Source organism: Octodon degus, unplaced genomic scaffold (assembly GCF_000260255.1).
Source record: "Octodon degus isolate 3935 unplaced genomic scaffold, OctDeg1.0 scaffold00017, whole genome shotgun sequence".
Classification (NCBI taxonomy): domain Eukaryota; kingdom Metazoa; phylum Chordata; class Mammalia; order Rodentia; family Octodontidae; genus Octodon; species Octodon degus.
Window position 1 is genome coordinate 3,926,191 of NW_004524593.1, and position 19,709 is coordinate 3,945,899.

The 19,709-nt window shown below is 40.5% G+C and overlaps 2 protein-coding genes across 3 annotated transcripts in view; one reads left to right on the plus strand and one right to left on the minus strand.

Annotated features, from left to right (window-relative positions):
* Slc9c2 (solute carrier family 9 member C2 (putative)) overlaps nucleotides 1–2,403 on the plus strand; it is a 111,129-nt gene extending 108,726 nt beyond the window's left edge. For both annotated transcript variants that reach the window (XM_023710345.1, XM_023710346.1), the window contains one exon: nucleotides 1,857–2,403. In XM_023710345.1, the coding sequence (XP_023566113.1) occupies nucleotides 1,857–1,892 (36 nt within the window). In that variant the 3' untranslated portion in view covers nucleotides 1,893–2,403. The remainder of the gene's footprint in view (nucleotides 1–1,856) is intronic.
* A 6,824-nt stretch (nucleotides 2,404–9,227) lies between these two features.
* Prdx6 (peroxiredoxin 6) lies at nucleotides 9,228–19,412 on the minus strand. The gene is given in 5 exon segments (XM_004648925.2): nucleotides 9,228–9,862; nucleotides 11,303–11,449; nucleotides 12,204–12,350; nucleotides 15,411–15,567; nucleotides 19,303–19,412. Coding segments are annotated over 5 exon segments (675 nt in total). The 5' UTR covers nucleotides 19,398–19,412; the 3' UTR covers nucleotides 9,228–9,733.
* Between the last annotated feature and the right edge of the window lie 297 nt (nucleotides 19,413–19,709).

Below are 19,709 nucleotides of genomic sequence, written 5' to 3' on the forward strand. Positions count from 1 at the left end.
AACATCTTTTCCTGCTTTTCGAGAAATTTGAGAAGTGTTGAAAGTCATGTCTAGAACAAGGAGAGAAAGAGACTTAACACACTGAACAGAGTAGAGGCAAGTCTAGAGAAGGTGGTGGAGGCTGCCTGTACTGCTCACGTCTCTGGGTGTCTCTGCTAGGTCTCTGTGCACAGCTCGTTCAGGCCTGTGTGTACTTGTGGCTGAAGTGGAGGAGCAGGACAGGGCAATGGAGACTAGGCAAAGGCAGAAGAGGGTCACGTAGCAGTGGTGATGCTAAAGATGAGCTTCAGGGACCTTTGACACACTCTCTCCCCCAATTTCTAACAAATGAGATGTCAAGTTGCCCCAAATAATCATGCCTCTAAGAAAAATGGTACTCTCCAAAAGCGCTGCTTTCAGAAGACCCTTACTTTGTCCCACTTGAAACCAGATAGCCACCCCTTCAAGACCTAAAGGAAATTGTAGTTTGCCACCGTTCTCTATGAGCATCAAGGTAGTTTGCAGTGTTTTGCCAAGGGAAGGAAAGGTGCACTTCTCAAGGTCATAGACAACAGCTCCTTTAGACAAAGCAGTCTGATTCTTTTTGGGTGGCTCTTCCAGGGCCATCCTCTCTTTTCTCTTAAAGGGAACATATTTCACAAGTAATAAGCCTAACTGAGAGTCAAATAATTGAGCTTCTCATTTTTACTAACTTTCTCAGGCTCTATTGTCAACATCACTATTATTATTTGCTGAATTAGGGATAAAATATAGAGCCTCACAAATGCTAAGCGAGAGTCTTATCACTGAGTTACCTTCCAATTCCAGAGATCCTATTATTTATTTATTTTTGCAGTATTGGGGATTGAACTTAGGACCCTGTACTTGCCAGGCAAGCACTTATTCTCTTGAGCTATCTCCCCAGGCCCTATTTTTTTTTTTTATTTTTAATCAGGTTTTATTTGTTGACTTCAATCAAAAGTATTAGTATACTTTAAATATCACATAATAATCACATTTATCATAGAGAATTTGTTCCTCTACATGATAGAACTGATTTCTTTTTCCTCATTTCCCTCTCCTCCCTTCAACCCCTCTTCCCTTTCCCATTTACAAAGCTTTACATGTTTTTTCCTCTCTTTCTCTTTGTTTACTTTTCCCTTCTTTCATTTCCCCTCACCTCCCCCCATGTGAACATTTGCTTCCTATTTTACAGTACCTATTGTATATATTGGTCCTTATTTATACACTTTTGGCTTCTTGCACCAAAGGAACGATGCAGAATTTACACATGTATGTCCGATTTATTTCACTCAAGAGTGTGCACTCAAGGTGCATCCATTTTCCTACAAATGTCATGTGTGTATCCTTCTGAGATCCCATTATATAAACAATTTTTTTCATGTGTCTAATTTATGAAGAAAATTGCAGTTACTGTGGATTCAACCACAAAGTTGACTGGAATTTAACTGTCACAGCGCTTCTCTTTTTCTTAAGCACAGCTTTTTTTTTTTTTTTTTTGTTAGGCAGGAGATAGGAGACAGAGTCTTGCTGTGTAGCCCAGGCTGGCTTTGAGCTCACAGTGAGTCCTCCTGTCTCAGATTGCAGACGGGGCCACCATGCCCAGCTACCTGGAACACACCTTTGTTGAACTAATTGAATTGAGGTGGTATCTCTTTACAGTATAGAGTACACATATAATTAATTATAATGTATCACTTAAATCCTTTAATATATAAAATCTTTTAAGGAAGAATGTTTCAGACTATAAAATAGAAACTATTTAATATATTTTCTGTTCTTTTAAACAGCTAAGATGTTTTTCCTAAAATGCTCATATTCTATTTTTTTTTTTTTTTTTTTACTTTCTCTTATAGTTCAGAACTGGACATCACTTTAGAAAACCACATTAATGATACAAAAACGATGTGAGTAGTCAGGTTAAAGACTAAGCTAATATCCTGGCTTGAATGATGAAGGACTACTTGGCAAGGGGGTTACTTAGAAACTGGAAAATAATTTACTGCTGCATTTATTTGATAAGCAATTGACAGAATGGTGTATAAATTTCGATTTTAAAAATGTGCAGTATAGTTGAAAATTGTGTTCAAAGTTCTTCAGGAGGAGATGCCCTAAAATTTATAAGCTACCAAAGGGGCAGTTGTAATAAATTATTCAATGTGTTGCATTATTAATGTACTACTGTAGCATAAGATCTGTAATTTTTGTGGAATTGCTATACCTAACACCTCCCTGATATTTTCCAGAGTACAGTTGTTCTTCCCTCTAAAGTTTAGCAAATACTGAAAAGTAGAACTATGTTTTACAATCTGGCTACTAAGAGCAAAGCTTAGGAGAAATTCATATTCTTGTATTGCATAATATTATTGGATGTCACTTTTCAACTTATTTTTAGAAGTCAAATAAATTTGGATGCTATGGTTGAAAATTAATTTTTAGCATACATTGTTGTTTTTTCATCCCCACAAGACTGTGTAAAAATACATGATGCTTTACTGAAAATCCACTATAGTGGGTAAGAATAGGAGATACAAATACTGAAACTCTTAAAGCATTTAGAAACTTCTCAGTCATGCAAATACATAGAGAATAAACAGTACACTCTTAACTAAACAGTGGGTTACAGAAGAAATCAAAGAAGACATAAGACACTTTCTAGAACTAAATGACAATGCCAGTACAACATGCAAGAACCTGTGGGACACAATGAAAGCAATTCTAGAGTAAAGTTCATAGCTGGGCATGCACACATTGCAAAAATAGTGAGCCCCTGCCACACACACACACACACACACACACATACACACACACACACCAAAACACCCAGAAAAACAACAAAACTATTGATGCAGCTCAGGGTTCTAGAAAAACAAGAACAGTCCAATCCCAAAGCAAGCAAAAGGAGGAAAATTATGAAGATCAGAGCAGACATTGGTGAAACTGAGACCAAATAGCACAACAAAACTCCCTAGGGTTGATCAGACCTTCGGATGCCTGTAGTGGGGATGCCTGGAATAAAGAAAGACAAATTTCAGGGTCTGGGAGGAGTTCCCTTAGTTGACTGGCTGGGCTACTGCCACTGTTGGCTCAATTTTGGCTAGCAAGAAGCACAGGGAAAAGGGTAGCACAAGGTTTGTGAAATAGTAACTATAGAAAATGGGTGTATAAAGATTAAAGAGGAACCAGATTTTCTTTAAACCCAAATGTTTTCATTTTGACAACTGTTCTCAGTAGATGCTGTCTTGCCTCAGGAGTGCAGGTTATTAGCATTCAGCACACAGCCAGGGAGCACTGGGCCTTCCTTATGTCTGAAGCAAGGTCATGCCGACCTTGGGACTACAATAGGTTTGGGGGGCTTAGGTCACATAGTGAGCCTCATAATTTATCACATAGCCTGATCTCCAACACAAAACAACTGAAAATACTAATCTGTGAGTTGGGTCTTTGAAAGAATAGACAACATAGATAAATACTTAGACTATCTAACAACAAAAACAAAAAACCCAAATCATTGCAATTAGAAAAAGGTGAAATCACAATGGACATTGTGGGAAAGAAAAACATTAACAATTACTTAGCGAACCTTATGCCCATAATTTGGAGAATTTGGAAGAAATAGATTCTAGATACATATATGTATTAAGAATGAACCAGGAAGTTTTAAAAACCCTAAATAATCCAATAACATGCAATGAAATTGAAGCAGTAATAATCTACCAACTAACAAAAGCCCTGGCTTGGATGGGTTCACTGCTGAAATCTATGAAAACTAGAGGGAAACTCTAACACAAATACTCTTTTTTAAATGAAATCAAAAGGGAATGAGTACTTGAAAAGTCATCCCTGGAAGGTACCATTATCCTGATTCTAAGACCAGACAAGGATCCAAACAAAAAAAGAGAACTATAGGTCAGTCTTTTTAATGAATACAGATATAAAAATTCTCACCAATATATTAGTAAACAGAATGCAATGACTCATCAAAAAGATCATACAAAAATAGTTCAATATATGCAAATCCGCATATGTAATATATGACATAAATAGAAACAAGGAGGAAAATCACACCATCATCTCAATAGGTTCAGAAAGAGACTTTAACAAAAGCCAACGTCTTGGGGTTCAGGGCTAGCTCAGTTGTTTAAAGCATCTACTTGGGCAAACTCAGGCACAGGGGACCATGGTTTGATCCCCAGTTCCACAAGCCCCACCAGATCTGCCCTCAATGCAGCCTGAGCTAGAAAAAAAAAAAAAAAAAAAAAAAAAATTCAAATTCCAACATCTCTTCATGATAAAAACACTGAAGAAAATAGGTATAGAAGGGTCTTATTTCAACAATAAACACCATATATTACAAGCCTACTGCCAACATATTAAAGAAGAAAAAATAAACCAAACTCTTATCCTCTAAAATCAGTAACTTGAAACATTAGCAAGAGCAGTTAGGCAAGAAAAAAAGGATATGCATAGGAAAGGAAGGAGTAATATTATCATTATTTGCAGATAACATGATCTCTATATAGAAGATCCCCCAAAATCTACCAAAAGACTCTTAGAATTAATAACCAAATTCAGTAATACAATAGGATATAAAGCAAATACACAAAATCAATAGTGTTTTACACACTGATAAAATGAATTCACTGAGAAATTAGGAGAAACTATCACTCAGAATAGCACCAAGAAAAATTAAATACTTGGAATTAATCTAAGAAAATGAAAAATCTCTATAAGAAAAATTATGGTATTCTGAAAAAGGAAACTAATGAAAACATCTGAAAATGGAGTAATATTTCCTCTATTTCTGGATAGGCAGAACCAATACAGTCAAAATGGCCATACTGTATTTCCAAAATTGATACACAGATGTAACACAATAACAATCAAAATTCCAACAGCATTCTTCTTAGAACTAGGGAAAGAAATCCTAAAATTCACATGGACCTACCATAGCAAAAAATAAATAAATAAAATATAGGGGCCAGGGAGATGGCTCAGAAGAATAAGAACTTGCCTGGCAAGCACAAGGGCCTGAGTTCAATCCCTGGATCTGAAAAAAAAAAAAAAAAAAAAGAATAAAGCAGAAGGCACCACAGTCCTTGACTTGAACTTATAATGCAAAGCTACTGTGATAAGAACAGCATGGTACTGGTACATAAACAGATATGAGGATCAGTGGAACAGAAGATGAAGAAACAACTCCAAGTACATTCAACTATTTGGTCTTTAGCTGATTGGTCCAAAACACACATTGAAGGAAAGATAACCTCTTTAATAAATGGTGTTGGAAAGACTGGCTCTCCTTATGCAGAAGACTGAATCTAGACCTTATCTTTTTTTTTTTTTTTTTTTGGCAGAACCGGGGATTGAACTCAGGCCCATGTGCTTGCCAGGGAAGCGCTTATTCTACTGAGCCATCTCCCTGGCCCCCATATCTTTCACTATTTAACTATGTACTAAACTAAAATCAAAATGGATCATACTAAATTTTAAACCAGAAACCCTTCATTTGCAGAATGACAAGACAGGGAAACTCTTGAAGCCATAAACATAGGCAAGGACTTTTTGAACAGAATGCCAGCAGCCCTGGAAATAGCTCCAAGAATCAACAAACAGGATCATACGAAATTAAAAAGCTTTTGGGTAGCAGGAGAAACCACCAACAGAGTGAAGATGGAAAATATTTTTTTCCAGGTGTTCCTCAGACAGAATAAAGAACTCAAACCAATTAGATCCCCTCAATTAAAGATCCAATTAAAAAATGGGCAAGCAAAATAAGTAGACACTTCACCGAGGAAGTAGAAATAGCCAATAAATACATGAAGAAATGCTCATCATCACTGGACATTAGAGGAATGCAAATCAAAACAACTCTACAGACATGTACTAATAAACTAAGAAAAAAAAAAGAACCTTCTCTGGGCAGTATCTTTATCTTTTCATGGTGTTTGTCAGGAAATATGGAGTGTTGTTGCATGTTACATTATTCCTCCAACATGTTACAGTCTGGAACAAGCAGTCTGGAAATGGCCAGACAGTACTCACAGAGCTGCTTGTGAGCAGCGTGGGGTGGGCTCCTTCCAGAGGCCTCCTTCCTCCTGGTGCTGTGGCCTCAGGACAAGTGCTCCACTGGTTTGTTAGGAGCAGGGTACGGGGTTTCTCCTTAGGAGGTTTGCCTCTCAGTCAGGGAGGGACCCCACTGCCTAGACCAGAACTGTAACAGCAACCTTAACAGTCATCTTGAGATGCGCTGGCATCTCATCTTGCTTCCTTTAATACAATCCAGATGTTCTTCGCCAGGCCTAAGAGGGACGTGCATATCGGTGGGCAGGTGCAGGGCTCACTGTGCCCGGTATTGCTGCCACCTGGGTTAAAACCAGACTTGGTGTTACATGTGGTATCAAGCTAGGGGGACCAGTCCCTGGGGTTTTGCCTTTTAATGTGCTTGTCTGGTGATTTAGTGCATGCAGAAGCTTGAGGTCTACAAATGTAGGCGGTATAGCTGTAGTAGGAAATGTCTACTGTACAGTTTTGGTAAGGAGGCATATTACTATATATTTGAAACTAGAAGATAATATTTCATTCTGCAGGTGTCAGTTAGGATGGTTTGGGCTGGAGATACCAGAAAATCCAATTCTGAAAGGTTTACAGAAGTTTATTATCATGTATCAAACAAGTCAAGAGGTAGGAGAGGTTTGCAGTTGGTAGACTCTGTAAAGATTACCAAAGACCAGAGTCCAGGCGTGGTGGCACATGCCTGTAATCCCAGTGCTGGGGAGACTGAAAACAGGAGGATCACTATGAGTCTAAGCTGCATAGTGAGACCCTGTACCAAATACATTAAAAAAACTTACCCAAAACCCCAGATTTTTCCCTCTTCACTTTGCCATTCACCTTTTCAACCTCAGTCTGGGTTTGGTTCCCTTGCTTCAAGGTTAAGATGGCCACTAACAGCAATTAGCACTTCATTTTCTTGCTCAAATTCAGGAAATAAAAACAAAAGGAGGAGCTTTAAATTATTCCTCAGCAAAAGAACTCTAGATACCTCTAATAATCTATTTGCCTCATGGGTATGATGTGCATCACATGCTCATTTCTAAGCCAGTCAGGGACAAGAGGGTGGCAAGGACCTGTTAACCAGCCAATATGCCCTTTAACCTAGAACCAAAGTTGTATTTCCTTGGTTTGCATGGCTTCAAAGCAGTAGGGACAATGGATGTTGGAATAAGACAATCACTGTGACAATTCACTCCATACAGGAATTGGCATCTTGACTTTTTAGACAAAAGCATTTTTGCTGAGCTTCTCCCTGAACATCTTTAACCTTGGCATGGAGTCTGGAGGTGAGATCACAATTTTAACCAGACTTGGAACCACAAGTTTATCACTTCGTGTATTTCAAAGACTTATAGCCAGAGCATTTCCTTGCTTTTGAGAAGTCAGGTGAATGCCTCTCAAATTCCTTGTTTCCACTCCCTACCATGGTGTATGTTAATTTAATGAGTAAATTTTTGGCCATATCAGTTATTCTACAAAAGATGAGGGCAACAGTTCTCAAGAGAACACTCTGCCCAATGGCGTACATAAGAATGTACTCAGGGTCACTTCTACCTTGGGGGAAAAAACCCAAAACCTCGCTATGGAATACTTTATATTTGCAAAGGGATACTTGCAGTCTTATGGTTTCAATGTTATTTCATAAAAGCATGAGAATTGAATTTGAGGGTACATGACCTTTTCCTCGAATTCTTTAATAGTGACAGCACGTGTGTAGAGTAGACTCAAACAAAACACCATCACTTGAGAGCAGGATGGGAGGCACTAAGTTTACAATGCTGGGGAGAAAGGCTGAAGAATTGATTTTGAATTTGGAAATTCAATTGGAAATGTTCCATTAGTGAATAAGACCCAAGTCATTAACGCTGGAGACTGAAACTTTGAATAAGAGAAAATTGAAAGTAGACTCATGAGTCAAGGACTACAGGACAAATGTCAAGGGGATGAGAGCAGTGAGGAACCAAGTTGCCAGAGAAATGGCAGGACATAGGAGGGAATGATCAGAAGACACAAGGAGAAAAAAAATGGTTAAGTTCTTCAGGAGTAAAACATACAGAGCTGGGAAACAGTGACATCAGTTAGCCAGTCCTTCTCAACCTTTTAGACCAGCACTTTCAGTATTATGCAACCTGAGATTTTCGCCTTCCTTATCAATGTTCCTAGCATGATCCAAGTTTTACATGTACAGAAATCTTCCTATTCAATAAAAATACCATCAAGTAAGAATGTAACATGACAGCTATGTACAAGCCAGGGAGCAGGACCTCAGTGGGGAAGGCACCTGCCTGCCATTGCCTTCAGGCTAGACTTCTCTGCTTGTGGCATATGGAGAAATGAGTGGCTAGTTTACACCACCCCATTCACAATTCTTTGTTGCAAGAGCCTATGCACTGGGATTCCTCTTTGCAAACCTAAGACTTATTAACATGGTATAAAATCAGCCCAAGGGACTGAATTTAGAGCACAAAGTATGGATGTATCATTATTTTCAAAATCTGTATCTTTTAAGTCCAGCTACCTCATGAAGGCATTAGTTGTGATTTTGATTTCTGCACCTGAACCCACAAACAGATGGGATTCTGAGCCAAGCAAATAAACGGAGCTAAGTGGGAAGTGGGCCAAGACATGTGTGGAAATCGTTATGTTCTTTATTTAACCTTTCCATTTTTATTCTATGACATTTTATGTATCTGTATTTGGAGAAACTGCTGATGCCAGTCCTAGCAAGAAGTAAGCCCTTGGACATGTGTTTAAATTAGTATTTTAAAATATAATAAAATAATTCTCTGATCCAGTTTCAACTATAAAGATTTTATTTATTGATGCCCTAAGAGCAAAATCCAGAAAACAACAACCCACTGCAGAATAGTACTATAACTCATTCTCAATCATCCTCTTTCTTTTCACGAGGTGTGGTGTCCCATGCACACATCCTCAGAGCAGGCTGACATATGGCAATACTTGATGAAAGGCACACGGCATCTGTGCTCATGCCTTCAGGTGCAGCTTCCCAGCAGGAAAGGAAGCCTCTTCTGTAGGTTTCCCCCTTTCACAGAAATTTATCCAAAAAAAAATTTTATAGTAAAATATACCCCCCAACTTTATCTACTAGATAAAGTTATCTACTAGACAGGTACAGAATTGAAAAGTTCTCCTCTCCAGCTATGATCAAAAGACTGAATGTTAAAGATCTCAGTTCCAGGGCTACATACTTAGCTATTTACAGACGAAGGTGAATTTCCAGTTCTGTTGTTCTTCAAAATGGGAACACAAGAGAGGATTTGATGAAGATAACTACAAAAATTTGACAGTCATTCTCTGATAGAGAAAGATAAACTTCCTCAACCATCAACACATTCTACCTGGTTGATCATAAACCCTGCAGAGACCCAACAAGATCTGAGCTTCCAATACAGAATAAATTTCAAGAAGAACCAGTTGGCAGCAGTGCTGAGATGTGTGACTAGGACAGAGCGCTGGTGAAGGCACACAGTAAAGAATCCCAAGAAAATTTTAGTGCTCCTTCCTTCCATTTAATAAGCCAGTAGTACAGTAACCTAAGGACCTGGCTGTTAGCACACCAGGATATTCTTGTGGAACTGCTGCAGGAAAGCACGCTGGCAGCTGGCGCCCTTTGGCTCACTGAGGGACTAGTGACAGCCTTAGTGCCTCTGATCTAAGGCTGGGGAGTGTAGCGGAGGTATTTCTTGCCAGATGGAAGCTCTTTGGTGAAGACTCCTTTAGGGAAAAGTTTTTTGGCTTCTTCTTCTGGGATGGTTGGAAGGACCATTACGCTATCTCCATCCTATTGAAATTGAAAATGGTAAAATTCAGTCTTCCAGTAATGCTAAAAGGTATTCCAAAAATTAACTTGGGAAAAATAGGTGTTAATGAGAATAATTAAGTATCTATTTGTTCTCTCCTCTCTGAGGAACTCTGTTTTCTCATCTTTGATACTGTCCTGAGGACAGTAATTCCCCAACAACCCATTTCTAAGTTTACTTCAAAGTCTTTCCATGGACTGAACCCGGCCTCCTCTCATTATAGCTCTTCCACTCATCTTCCACAGGTACTGGTTTCCTTTCAGTCCTCCCTGTAAAGCTCTGCCTGTCTCTGCTGCTCATCCCTCTCTCCTGTGCATGCCCTGGTTACCTTGATTTCATGATTTCTCTTCAGAGGTCCCCTCCTAACGGTACTCTTTGACGGGCTGGGGATATAGCTTGGTGGCATAAGCACCTGCCTGGCAAACGCAAGGTTCCCAGTTCGGTCCCCAGTACCACAAAACAAAGGAACAAACCAAAGGTATTCCTAGACAGTCAAATATAGAACCAACACTTGCTTATTACTTTCTGTAGCATCTTCATCATTTTTCAGTAGACTACAGACTCATACTGTTTGTGGGAGTACAAGGGCAGGAACTTTGCTGCTAGCTCCCTAGTGGTCACTGTCATAGTTCAGTAAGTTTGTCTGCCATTAATGGCAGAATTTAAATGATTTTCTTGTCAGAAAAACCCACCCACTCACCAACCAACCAACCAACCAACCTATCCACCCACTCACCACAGGTAAACATATTTAAAAAAAAATCTACCAACATTTGGAAACTCTTTGGGGTATCATCTACGCCCTACATATTTCAAAAGATTTTAAGAGACCTCAAGTTTATGAACAAATTTTAGAGACTTCTACATGTTTAAAAGACTGAAGCTTAAGAGAAATACAATGTTTCATAACATAAATATGCTAACAGTTTGTATCTATGACTTAAAAAAACAGGCAATCAAGATTTTGCTATAAATATTTTGCCATCAGGGAATGGTTAGATAAAAATGTTTTTAAAAAAATCTTTTATAGGTTGAGTATCCCCTAACTTGAATTGCGTAGGAACATTAAGTATTTCAGATTAGGAATATTTGTACAGACTTTATTAATTTAGTATTCCTAACCCGAAAAATTGAATTTGTAAATGGCTCATACTCAGGAAATTTCAAGACTTCAGAGCAATTTGGACTTTGTTCAGCTTATGTAAAGAAAAGGAATCATTCTGGACAACTTGTCCAAATTCTCTACAAGTCAGGAAGCAATGTGAAGTTGTGTTTTGTAAGCTGTGAAAATCTCAAAATTAGCTTAGGAAAAATCCTTCCCAATTGGATGCCACAAACTTAGTTCCAGGAGGCAACCATTTAAACACAGGTCCTCTCGGCCTTCTAGACAAGTTGAGTATCTGTCCTTCTAATATCTTTACCTTCCAATCAACAGGGGTAGCGACCCTTTTTTCTGCTGTCAGCTGGAGAGAGGTAACTACTCTGAGAATCTCATCAAAGTTTCTGCCAGTGGTAGCTGGATAGAGGATGGACAGCTTCAATTTCTTGTCAGGACCAAAAACAAATACCTGCAAATCATAGAGAGGCATAAGTAGGAAGAGTCCCTTCCAGTGCTTTTGAAATTAAAGTTACTCAGAAAGTTTTGTACTCATTAAAAACATGCAAGAGTATAAAAATAAAAACAGAAGCAGATCACCTACTAGGATATACCAAATTGCTCATTGGGGTGGCTTGAGTATAATTTTCTTTTCTGTTACCTTCAAAACTTAAAAGGAATGAAGTTATATTTCACCCTGGCTGCCCCACTAAAAAAAATGGATTGTAAGTTTAACCCAGGAAAGGCCTCCAAAAGGTTCTATGTCATCCAGGAATGATTATCTTTTTAATAGGAACTGGAGTTCATGCTTGGCCTCAAATAACTGTACATTTATACAGACTGATTAGAGACTGAGTTTATTCTTTACTGGATGGGGGCAAAACAAATAAGAATGAAAAATGTGAGTTGACATCTGAAGGAGGATGTGGCGCTACTTCAAAGACAGATCTCTTAAGACAGCTATAGAAAAAGTTTATTCATTCTACATAGCCCCTTAGGATAAATGATTTTTTGTTCTGTAGGTTTCAGACAGCAATGAATTAACCAGTTTAAAAACTGAGCTGACTGTTCCTGTCACTTTGCATCAGCATTACAGATAATCAATAATATTGTCATCAGTACAGTTATTTAATAATTGCATACATTCCCTGATTTCCTCCAGTCAGTCCAAGTCACCACATAAAGCCTGATTGACCTTGCTGACTGCAAAGTGGACTCAGACTCACCACACGGGCTGTCACGGGCATGCCCTTTTCATCCTTTTCTGCTGGGTCCAGCATGCCCAAGAGGATGGCCAGGTCCCGACTCTTATCGTCAATAATGGGAAAAGGTAACTTTTCTGTGGGCTCATCACCATTGTAAGCATTGATATCCTGAAAGGCAAGGAAAAGGAGAAAAAATTCTAAACTTGCCACATTCTCTGAATTTCATGTTAATAGCCATCATCTTGAAAGACACAATAATTTCTCTGAGCAATTTTAATAAGAAAATGAATGAAGCCAGGTATGTGGTGCATGCCTGTAAACCCAGCACCTGGGAGGCTGAGACAGAAGGATTGCCATGAATCTGAGGCCAGCCTGGGCTACAGCCTGAACTACAGAGTGGGACCCTGTCTCACAAACCCCACAATCAACTGACCAACTAACCAAATAAAATCAAAATACTTCTCTGTATTACTTAATGGTGGAAATAAAAGCAGAATACAGGCTCAAATCCTTTCACCCCCAATTTTCTTAAATTCAACATGCATTTACTTCCTCAAGAAAGCATTAGTAAGATCTTTAAAAGTTGACTAAACAGAATTACTATGAGTCCAATATCAGGTAATTTTGGATACTCAAATCCTATTAAGAATATCAGAAACAGGTTTTCTAGGTCCAGACATCTAGAAATGATGTCACAGGTGAAGAAAATTCTGTGGATTTGGCCCATGCCTCAAAAGCACTACGATTTAGATGCTAGACTAAAGACCGATACTGAGAAATGAGAGTTAGGTGTGTGTGTATGTGTGTGTGTGTGTGACAAAACTTAAAGCAAATACAAGAATTGAGATTTGAATGTACACATTAAAGGACAAATAAAAAATGCATGGGTGAAAAGCAACTCAAGTGTGAACGATCTACTTTCCTCTTCCTCTAATAAAACCTTATTCCTCATTCAACTTTTTATTTTGCAATCCTCTTGCCTCAGCCTCTCCAATGCTGAGATTACATACATGTGCCACCATGCCCTCTAAGTCGTTTCATTATTTTATCAAACAATGACATAAGTCTTATAGGAAGCATGGTATACAATACAGTTATGTAGGCAGACATGGCTCTTACAGCAAAGGAACTTCTAATTTGGCTAAGAAATTCCTACAAGAAGCAGTATAGTAGTATGAAGACTATAATGCTTAAGTGGTGCTACAAATGCAGTGAGAAAGCCTTCAAGATAGATGTCAAATTCTCCTGAGCCCTTGAAGGATGGGTCAGATTTTCCCCTGGGAAATGGAAGGCACACCCTGGAGGAGAACACCACTAAAAACACACTGAAACATAGGCAGGATCACATAGAAACTACTATATAGGAGTGAGGAACATATGTGTGGTAGTTTGAGGAAGTAATGAGAAGGATTTAAAATTAGACTTAAGGAAAGATCTATTTATTATCCATGTGGACCCTTGAAAGTAGAAGGGGTAGGGGTAGTAGACACAAAACCTTTTTGCATTTCTCCATAGAGATGAAAGTGACATTAATGATTTCTGAATAGATCAGAGTTTTTTTTTTTTTTTTTTTTTTTTTTAACATATTCACTAATTTTGTCATTCAAACTTTTCTTTACCTGTCACTGGGCTGTTAGAAGTTATAAGAAAATAGTAACCAACATAACTTCATGGTAGAGGTACCTTGAAGGTTCCTACATAACTAGAGGCTAAGGTCAAGCCACTAAGATATACCTGGGAGTTGGTTTTTCCAAACAGGAGCCTAGATATATTTTGCAGGAAGAGTCAAAAAGGTTTTGGATGAATCAGATGTGACGTGAGAAAAAAAGAATTAAGAATGGGTTCTGGACTTTTACTCTGAGCAACTAAAAAAATCTAGTTGCCATCGGCTGAAATGAGAGGATGCTGGGATGAGAAGAGTGGGGCCGAGATGGAGACCAGCTAAGCTTGAGAAGACGGGCCATCCTGTGCAGATGCTGGGCACACGGTGGCTGTTTCCACGGAGACCAGTACAATCTGGCCCACAGAGGGACATCTGAGAATCAGAGCATACAGATATTTTTTAAAGATACGTGGGATGAGCTTACCAAGAGAAAGAACAGAGATGGAAAAGTGGTCCAAGAACTAGTTCAAGGCAATTTCAGCATAAATTAGGAGTTGAAAGATGATGATCAAACACCAGCCTAAGTGTGAACATCAACAGCAAGGATGTGACATCCAGGAAGCCGGAGGTGGAATGCATTTCAGGATATAGAGTGATCAGTGGGGCTGAATGCTGCAAGTAGGTCAAGAAAAACAGTGGGTGAGACCCAATCACTTAGACTTAATACTGAGCTTACTATGACATCACAGCCAGGTTTTCAAATATCTAGTGAATTGTGAACCTGAGGTTTCCTTGTAGCTTTATCTAAAATAATCAAGTTATTCTATAATTCTTATAATCCCAAGGCTCAAAGCACATATCAATTAGTACTTCTGATGACAGAGGATTAAAAACAAAACCCAACACAACTTCTGAGAACTTTGATCACCAAGAAGAACCTGGGTTTTCTCCCCAACAACCAACCAACCAACCAACCAACCCTTCATTGGACATCAGCCCTCTTAATTCAACTCAGTGTAGACTCTCTCTAGCTAGAGATAGTGTCAGATACTACAGGTTGAAGACAGCCCCACAAGACTCCCTCCCCATTTCCAATGACAATTGCAAGCTCCAGGTTGCTCTACTTGTGCTTCTCACGGATGGGCTATAAACTGGAGCTCTCATGACCCACCACTCCTTGGTGCTGCTTATTTGCTAGGGTAGCTCACAGAACTCAAGGAAAGACTTTTGTTCACAGAGGCATAGAGGAAAAGATGCACAGGGTGAGGCTGGGAGCTCCCACCCTTTTCCATGCTTACCATCCTTCAGACATGTCCCTGTGTTTAGATATACAGAAGCACCTGAAGTTTTTGGGTTCTGATGCAAGCTTCACTATGAAGGGATGAATGGCTAACTCACTGGTCCTTTGGGGGTCAGCTCAAACTTAAGCCTCTCTTTTTATCTCCCCGGAGCCTTGGTGTGGTGCTGAAAGTCTCAACTTTTTAATCTTGCTTCATTCTATTCAAAGACCAGACTGAAAGCCTCCAAAGCTACGCAAGCCAGCTGGGGCTCTACTCACTAGCATACAAAAGGACACTGCAGGAGCTGAGGAACCAAAATATATTTCACACATCACAGAAGTCTACCTTGCTCCAGGCAAAATGGTCTTCAACACTGTCTACTGAAAGTGCAATCAACTTAACATTCTTCTTGGCAAACTCCAGCGCCAGCTTTGCTGCTCTGCCAAGCTCTGTGGTACACACGGGGGTAAAGTCCCGTGGGTGGGAGAAGAGGATGCCCCATCTGAAACGAGAAGAAGGTCACGACTGAACAAACAGTTACCGAATGAAAAGTTACTTTATACAGAACCAAAAGTCGCATCTGCATTTAAAAGAGGCTTTCGTTTTTTAAATAAATGTTTGTAAACTTTCTAATAGTTGAGAAGTCCAATTTTTAAAATCTCCCCTCTAGAAGACCTATTTTGACAGCTCAGTTCAATCAAAGACACAGAATTCAAGATAAATATTTAAGAAGACTAATTTTAGGGTGTTGCCTCCTTTAATAACTATAGAACCACTCTGACTCCTTTTCAGGCAACAAAATTTGCTACTTAAGCCAAGTAGCCTGAAATAACTTCTTATTATTTCTTCTTTTCTAGTCCTTTTTTGTCTAGCACAGATTTTAATATTCAGCTCCCAATATGCCCTGAATCCAAACAGATGCCTCATTTTAAGAACAAACAGATTATGTAACCTAAAACAAATAGGTTTCTGGCCTAAATAAGTAACATTAAGGCTGTCACTTGGCTTCTTTGAATTAAGGAGACATAAATCTTTGTAAAGTAGCCCAATGGGACAAAACAACAATACTTTTTATAGTTTTATATCTCTTCACCTGTAGTTCTTTTTTTTCCCCCTTTGGTTTTATTTATTTATTTCATTCTTTTTGAGACGGATCTTGCTATGCAGTTCAGGCTGGCCTTGAGCTCACTTTGTAGCCCAGGCTGCTCTTAAACTCGCAATGATCCTCCTGCCTTAGCCGGCCTTAGCCTCCTGAGTGCTGGTTTCTTCTGGTTTAGACCAAGCAGGTAGAAAAACTGAAAGCCTACAACAGATATTTCTACAGCTATCATAATTCTACATAAACACAAATACCTAAATTATCAAGATCTAAAGTTAAACATGTACAGATTTGGGGCACACTTAAGCTGAGTCAGTAAGAAACATCTGACGAAACTTTGGAGTGCCATTTTCTTTTTTGCTGTTAACAGAAAATACTTCAATTACTGTAAAGAAAGTTTAACATTCAGTTTTCTAACTTTCCACTGGCTTAAGCTATCAGGGGTCTGGATTTTAGACCAGATCACTAACTGTAGTCTAGAGGATAAGCTGATCTACTAAAATTTTGGCAAGTTTCACTAAGTAGAAAGAATAAAGTTGACAAGGGTACAACCTTCCCAACCAGATCTTCTCACATACATCTACCCTTCAACTCCAACACTTTTAGTAAAGGAGAAGACCTTACAAAAATGAAAGGTCCTGTGGTAAAGAAACAGAAGTATGTGTTACACCTGTTTTAATAAAGGGCAATAAGAGGGGCATACATATTTGGAAATAAGTAATCTCACTATGAGTAATATTTTGAGCTTAAGATTTTTTTTTTTTTTTTTCCAGAAATGACCTATTTAAGGGTCACAAGAGACTTAAAAGTTTGCAGAACGGGCAGGGGATAGGGTGGAACTGGTCATTTTTGTACTGACAAAGGGATGCAAATTGGAAAGACTTTCCATTGTGAGCCAGTACAGGTTGTTTTGCTGAATCATTCTGGGGAACTGGTTTTAAGCCATTTCACATCCTGTCCTCCCTCAGAAGCCAAATCCAGTTTACCACAGGGCTAGAGCTACAAACAGAATGAATTCCAAGAATGTCTTACCTTGGCCTACCTTCCCCACTGTTTCCAGACTGCTGTTCTTAGGAGTATTTCAATTACATGATCCCATTTCCTTCCTCATTTTCAAAAGACAAAATGTTTCCTCCCTTTGAAGAGAATGCTCTCCATTTGCAGAGCCCAGAAAACCCCTGAAAACCCCTGGTAAAGGAGTTCTGCTTACAGGAGGTGTGCTATGAAGAAGCTGCTACCACATGCAGAAACAGTGATAAGCCTCAATAAGCTCACCAAATGCAGAACCCAAATCCTTTCAGTTGTTTCCAATCATCAGTTAGGATTAGACTGATGTTTTAAATTACAGTATTTTCTTTTGGGTGCTCCAGAAGATAACCCTGATCAGAAAATTGACAGTCTACTCTGAAATTACATATGGAATGGAGTTTGGAAAAACCAACCCAAAATTCTTTTTTTTTTGGTGGAACCGGAGATTGAACTCAGACCCTTGCACTTGCCAGGCTTATTCTACTTAGCCATTTCCCTGGCCCTGCCCCCTCCAAATTCATGTTACAATGGCACAGAGGGTTGAAAGTTCTTCCCAGATAGGGCAGGGAATACCCAGGTAAACTTGTATATAAGAACAGATACTTTTCTCATCTTCCTAATGGTGGCTCCCTGAGAAGGTGCCACTTTTAATCAAAGCTAGATAGATTCAGAGGTCAATAAACAACCACATACTATGGTCAGCTCTAGCAATGACAACACATAATTGTTGCTGCAGTACATAAGCTTTATGTTAATATAGACCTCTAATTCACACAAAGTTAAGAGCTCTGTTAAGATTTTGTTGCCTGGTGAGGGTTGTAGACAGAAATGTGTAGAAACACTATGAAAAGCTTACAGAATTTTGGAGAAATGTTAATATCTAGATTCTGAATATGAGACTAGCCATAATCTGTACTCCAGAAGTCTTCTGATTGCAAGGTCTGAGAGTTCCAATCATCACCCTCCTTCTAGTCCTCTCCTTTTGCAGAACTAAATTTTCCCTTAATCAATAGCTAGAAAACAAACTTAAAAGAGTTGAATAGGCCTGATATGTAAGAATCTTTCCCATATTTCCTACAGCCCTGTCCAGCCACTGATTAATTTCAGTCCTCTCTCTCTGACTATATGCCTGGATCCTGGATCTAAAAAGTATATTTTCTTCCGGGACCCGGACCTCTAAAATCATAATGTAATTAGATATGTCTGGTATGTGTTTGATTAAAACCATGCAACTTAACAATTTCCTGATTTAAAGCTATACAACAAGGGTGACTATTTACTTCTAGTTATGTAAGAGTGTCATGGGTCACCAGTATGCCTATCACTGCAAGCCCGCGTGCTGGATGCAATGCGGGAGGGGGATGGGGCCGCTGGCAAACAAAAGGGTCTCAGAGTGGGGAGGTACAAGTCCTGCTGGCGCTTGGACCGGCCTCCACTGGCAAGATAAGTCACTGCAGCTGAACGTTCCTTCCCTTAAACTGCTACAAGTTGTGGAATGAAGGACACACACCACACACGGAATGGTCTTGTTTCCCCTGAAAAGGCCGTTACATCAAATCTTATCTTGGCCATTGGAGGATACTCTGGATAGTCTTTCGGCCACGTACTTGGCATCTGGTGGTTTTAAATGCTACATTTTGTGTCCAGGAGCTGCGAATACCACGCAACCGGCAGAAACCTCAGATAACATGGTGGGGGCTTCCCTAACCTGTCCTCCTCCAACTCTGGCCTTAGGCACCCGGCTTCTCCACGCAGCCAACTCCGGAACGGAGGAAGGACAGTGCGACCCCGGGCACGCCCTGCCCCTGAGCAGCCCGCCTCGCCCCCGGCCTCGGCAGGACCGCACCAGTCGGGCAGCTGACCAAACCCAGGGTAGTGGGACAGCAAGCCCTTCTCCTTCGCACGCGCCGCGTCGCCCCCTTCCCCAAGCCGGCCCAGCCACCGAGGGCCGGCGACGCCGGCGACCAAGGGCGGTGCAGGGCGAGCTGGGGTCCCGGCGGGCAGCGCGCAGGGCGCCGCGGGGGCCGGGACGGAAAGGAGAACCGGGGAGGCTCCGCCGGGTCGGTCCTGACCACCGAGGCTGGGCGGGGCCGCGCGGGGGCCACTTACGAGTCTCCCAGAAAATCGTGGAAACGGATGCGGCCGATGGTGGTGTTGGCCTCGAAGTTGGGAGCCTCGTCGCCAAGAAGGAGCCCTCAGGGCATGGCGGCAGCGGTGACGCGGAGGACACGAGAGAGGCGCAGCCGCAGCAGGAACTAAGGCGGCCGGCTGGCGCGGGGAGACTTTGGGCCGCGCGAGCGGAGGGCCGGCTCGGGGGCGGGGCCTGGAGGGCGGGGCTGGCGGGGCCCAGTAAGGGCGTTCGGGGGCGGGGCCAGGCGGGGCTGCGGGGGCGGGGCCAGAGCGGGGCTTTAGCTAGACAGCCTGAGCTCTCGCCAGCAGGCTAGTCCGCTTTCTCACCCAGTGGACCCTGACGCCCGTTTTTCAGAATGATACCCGCGGCTCAATGTGTTGCCCCC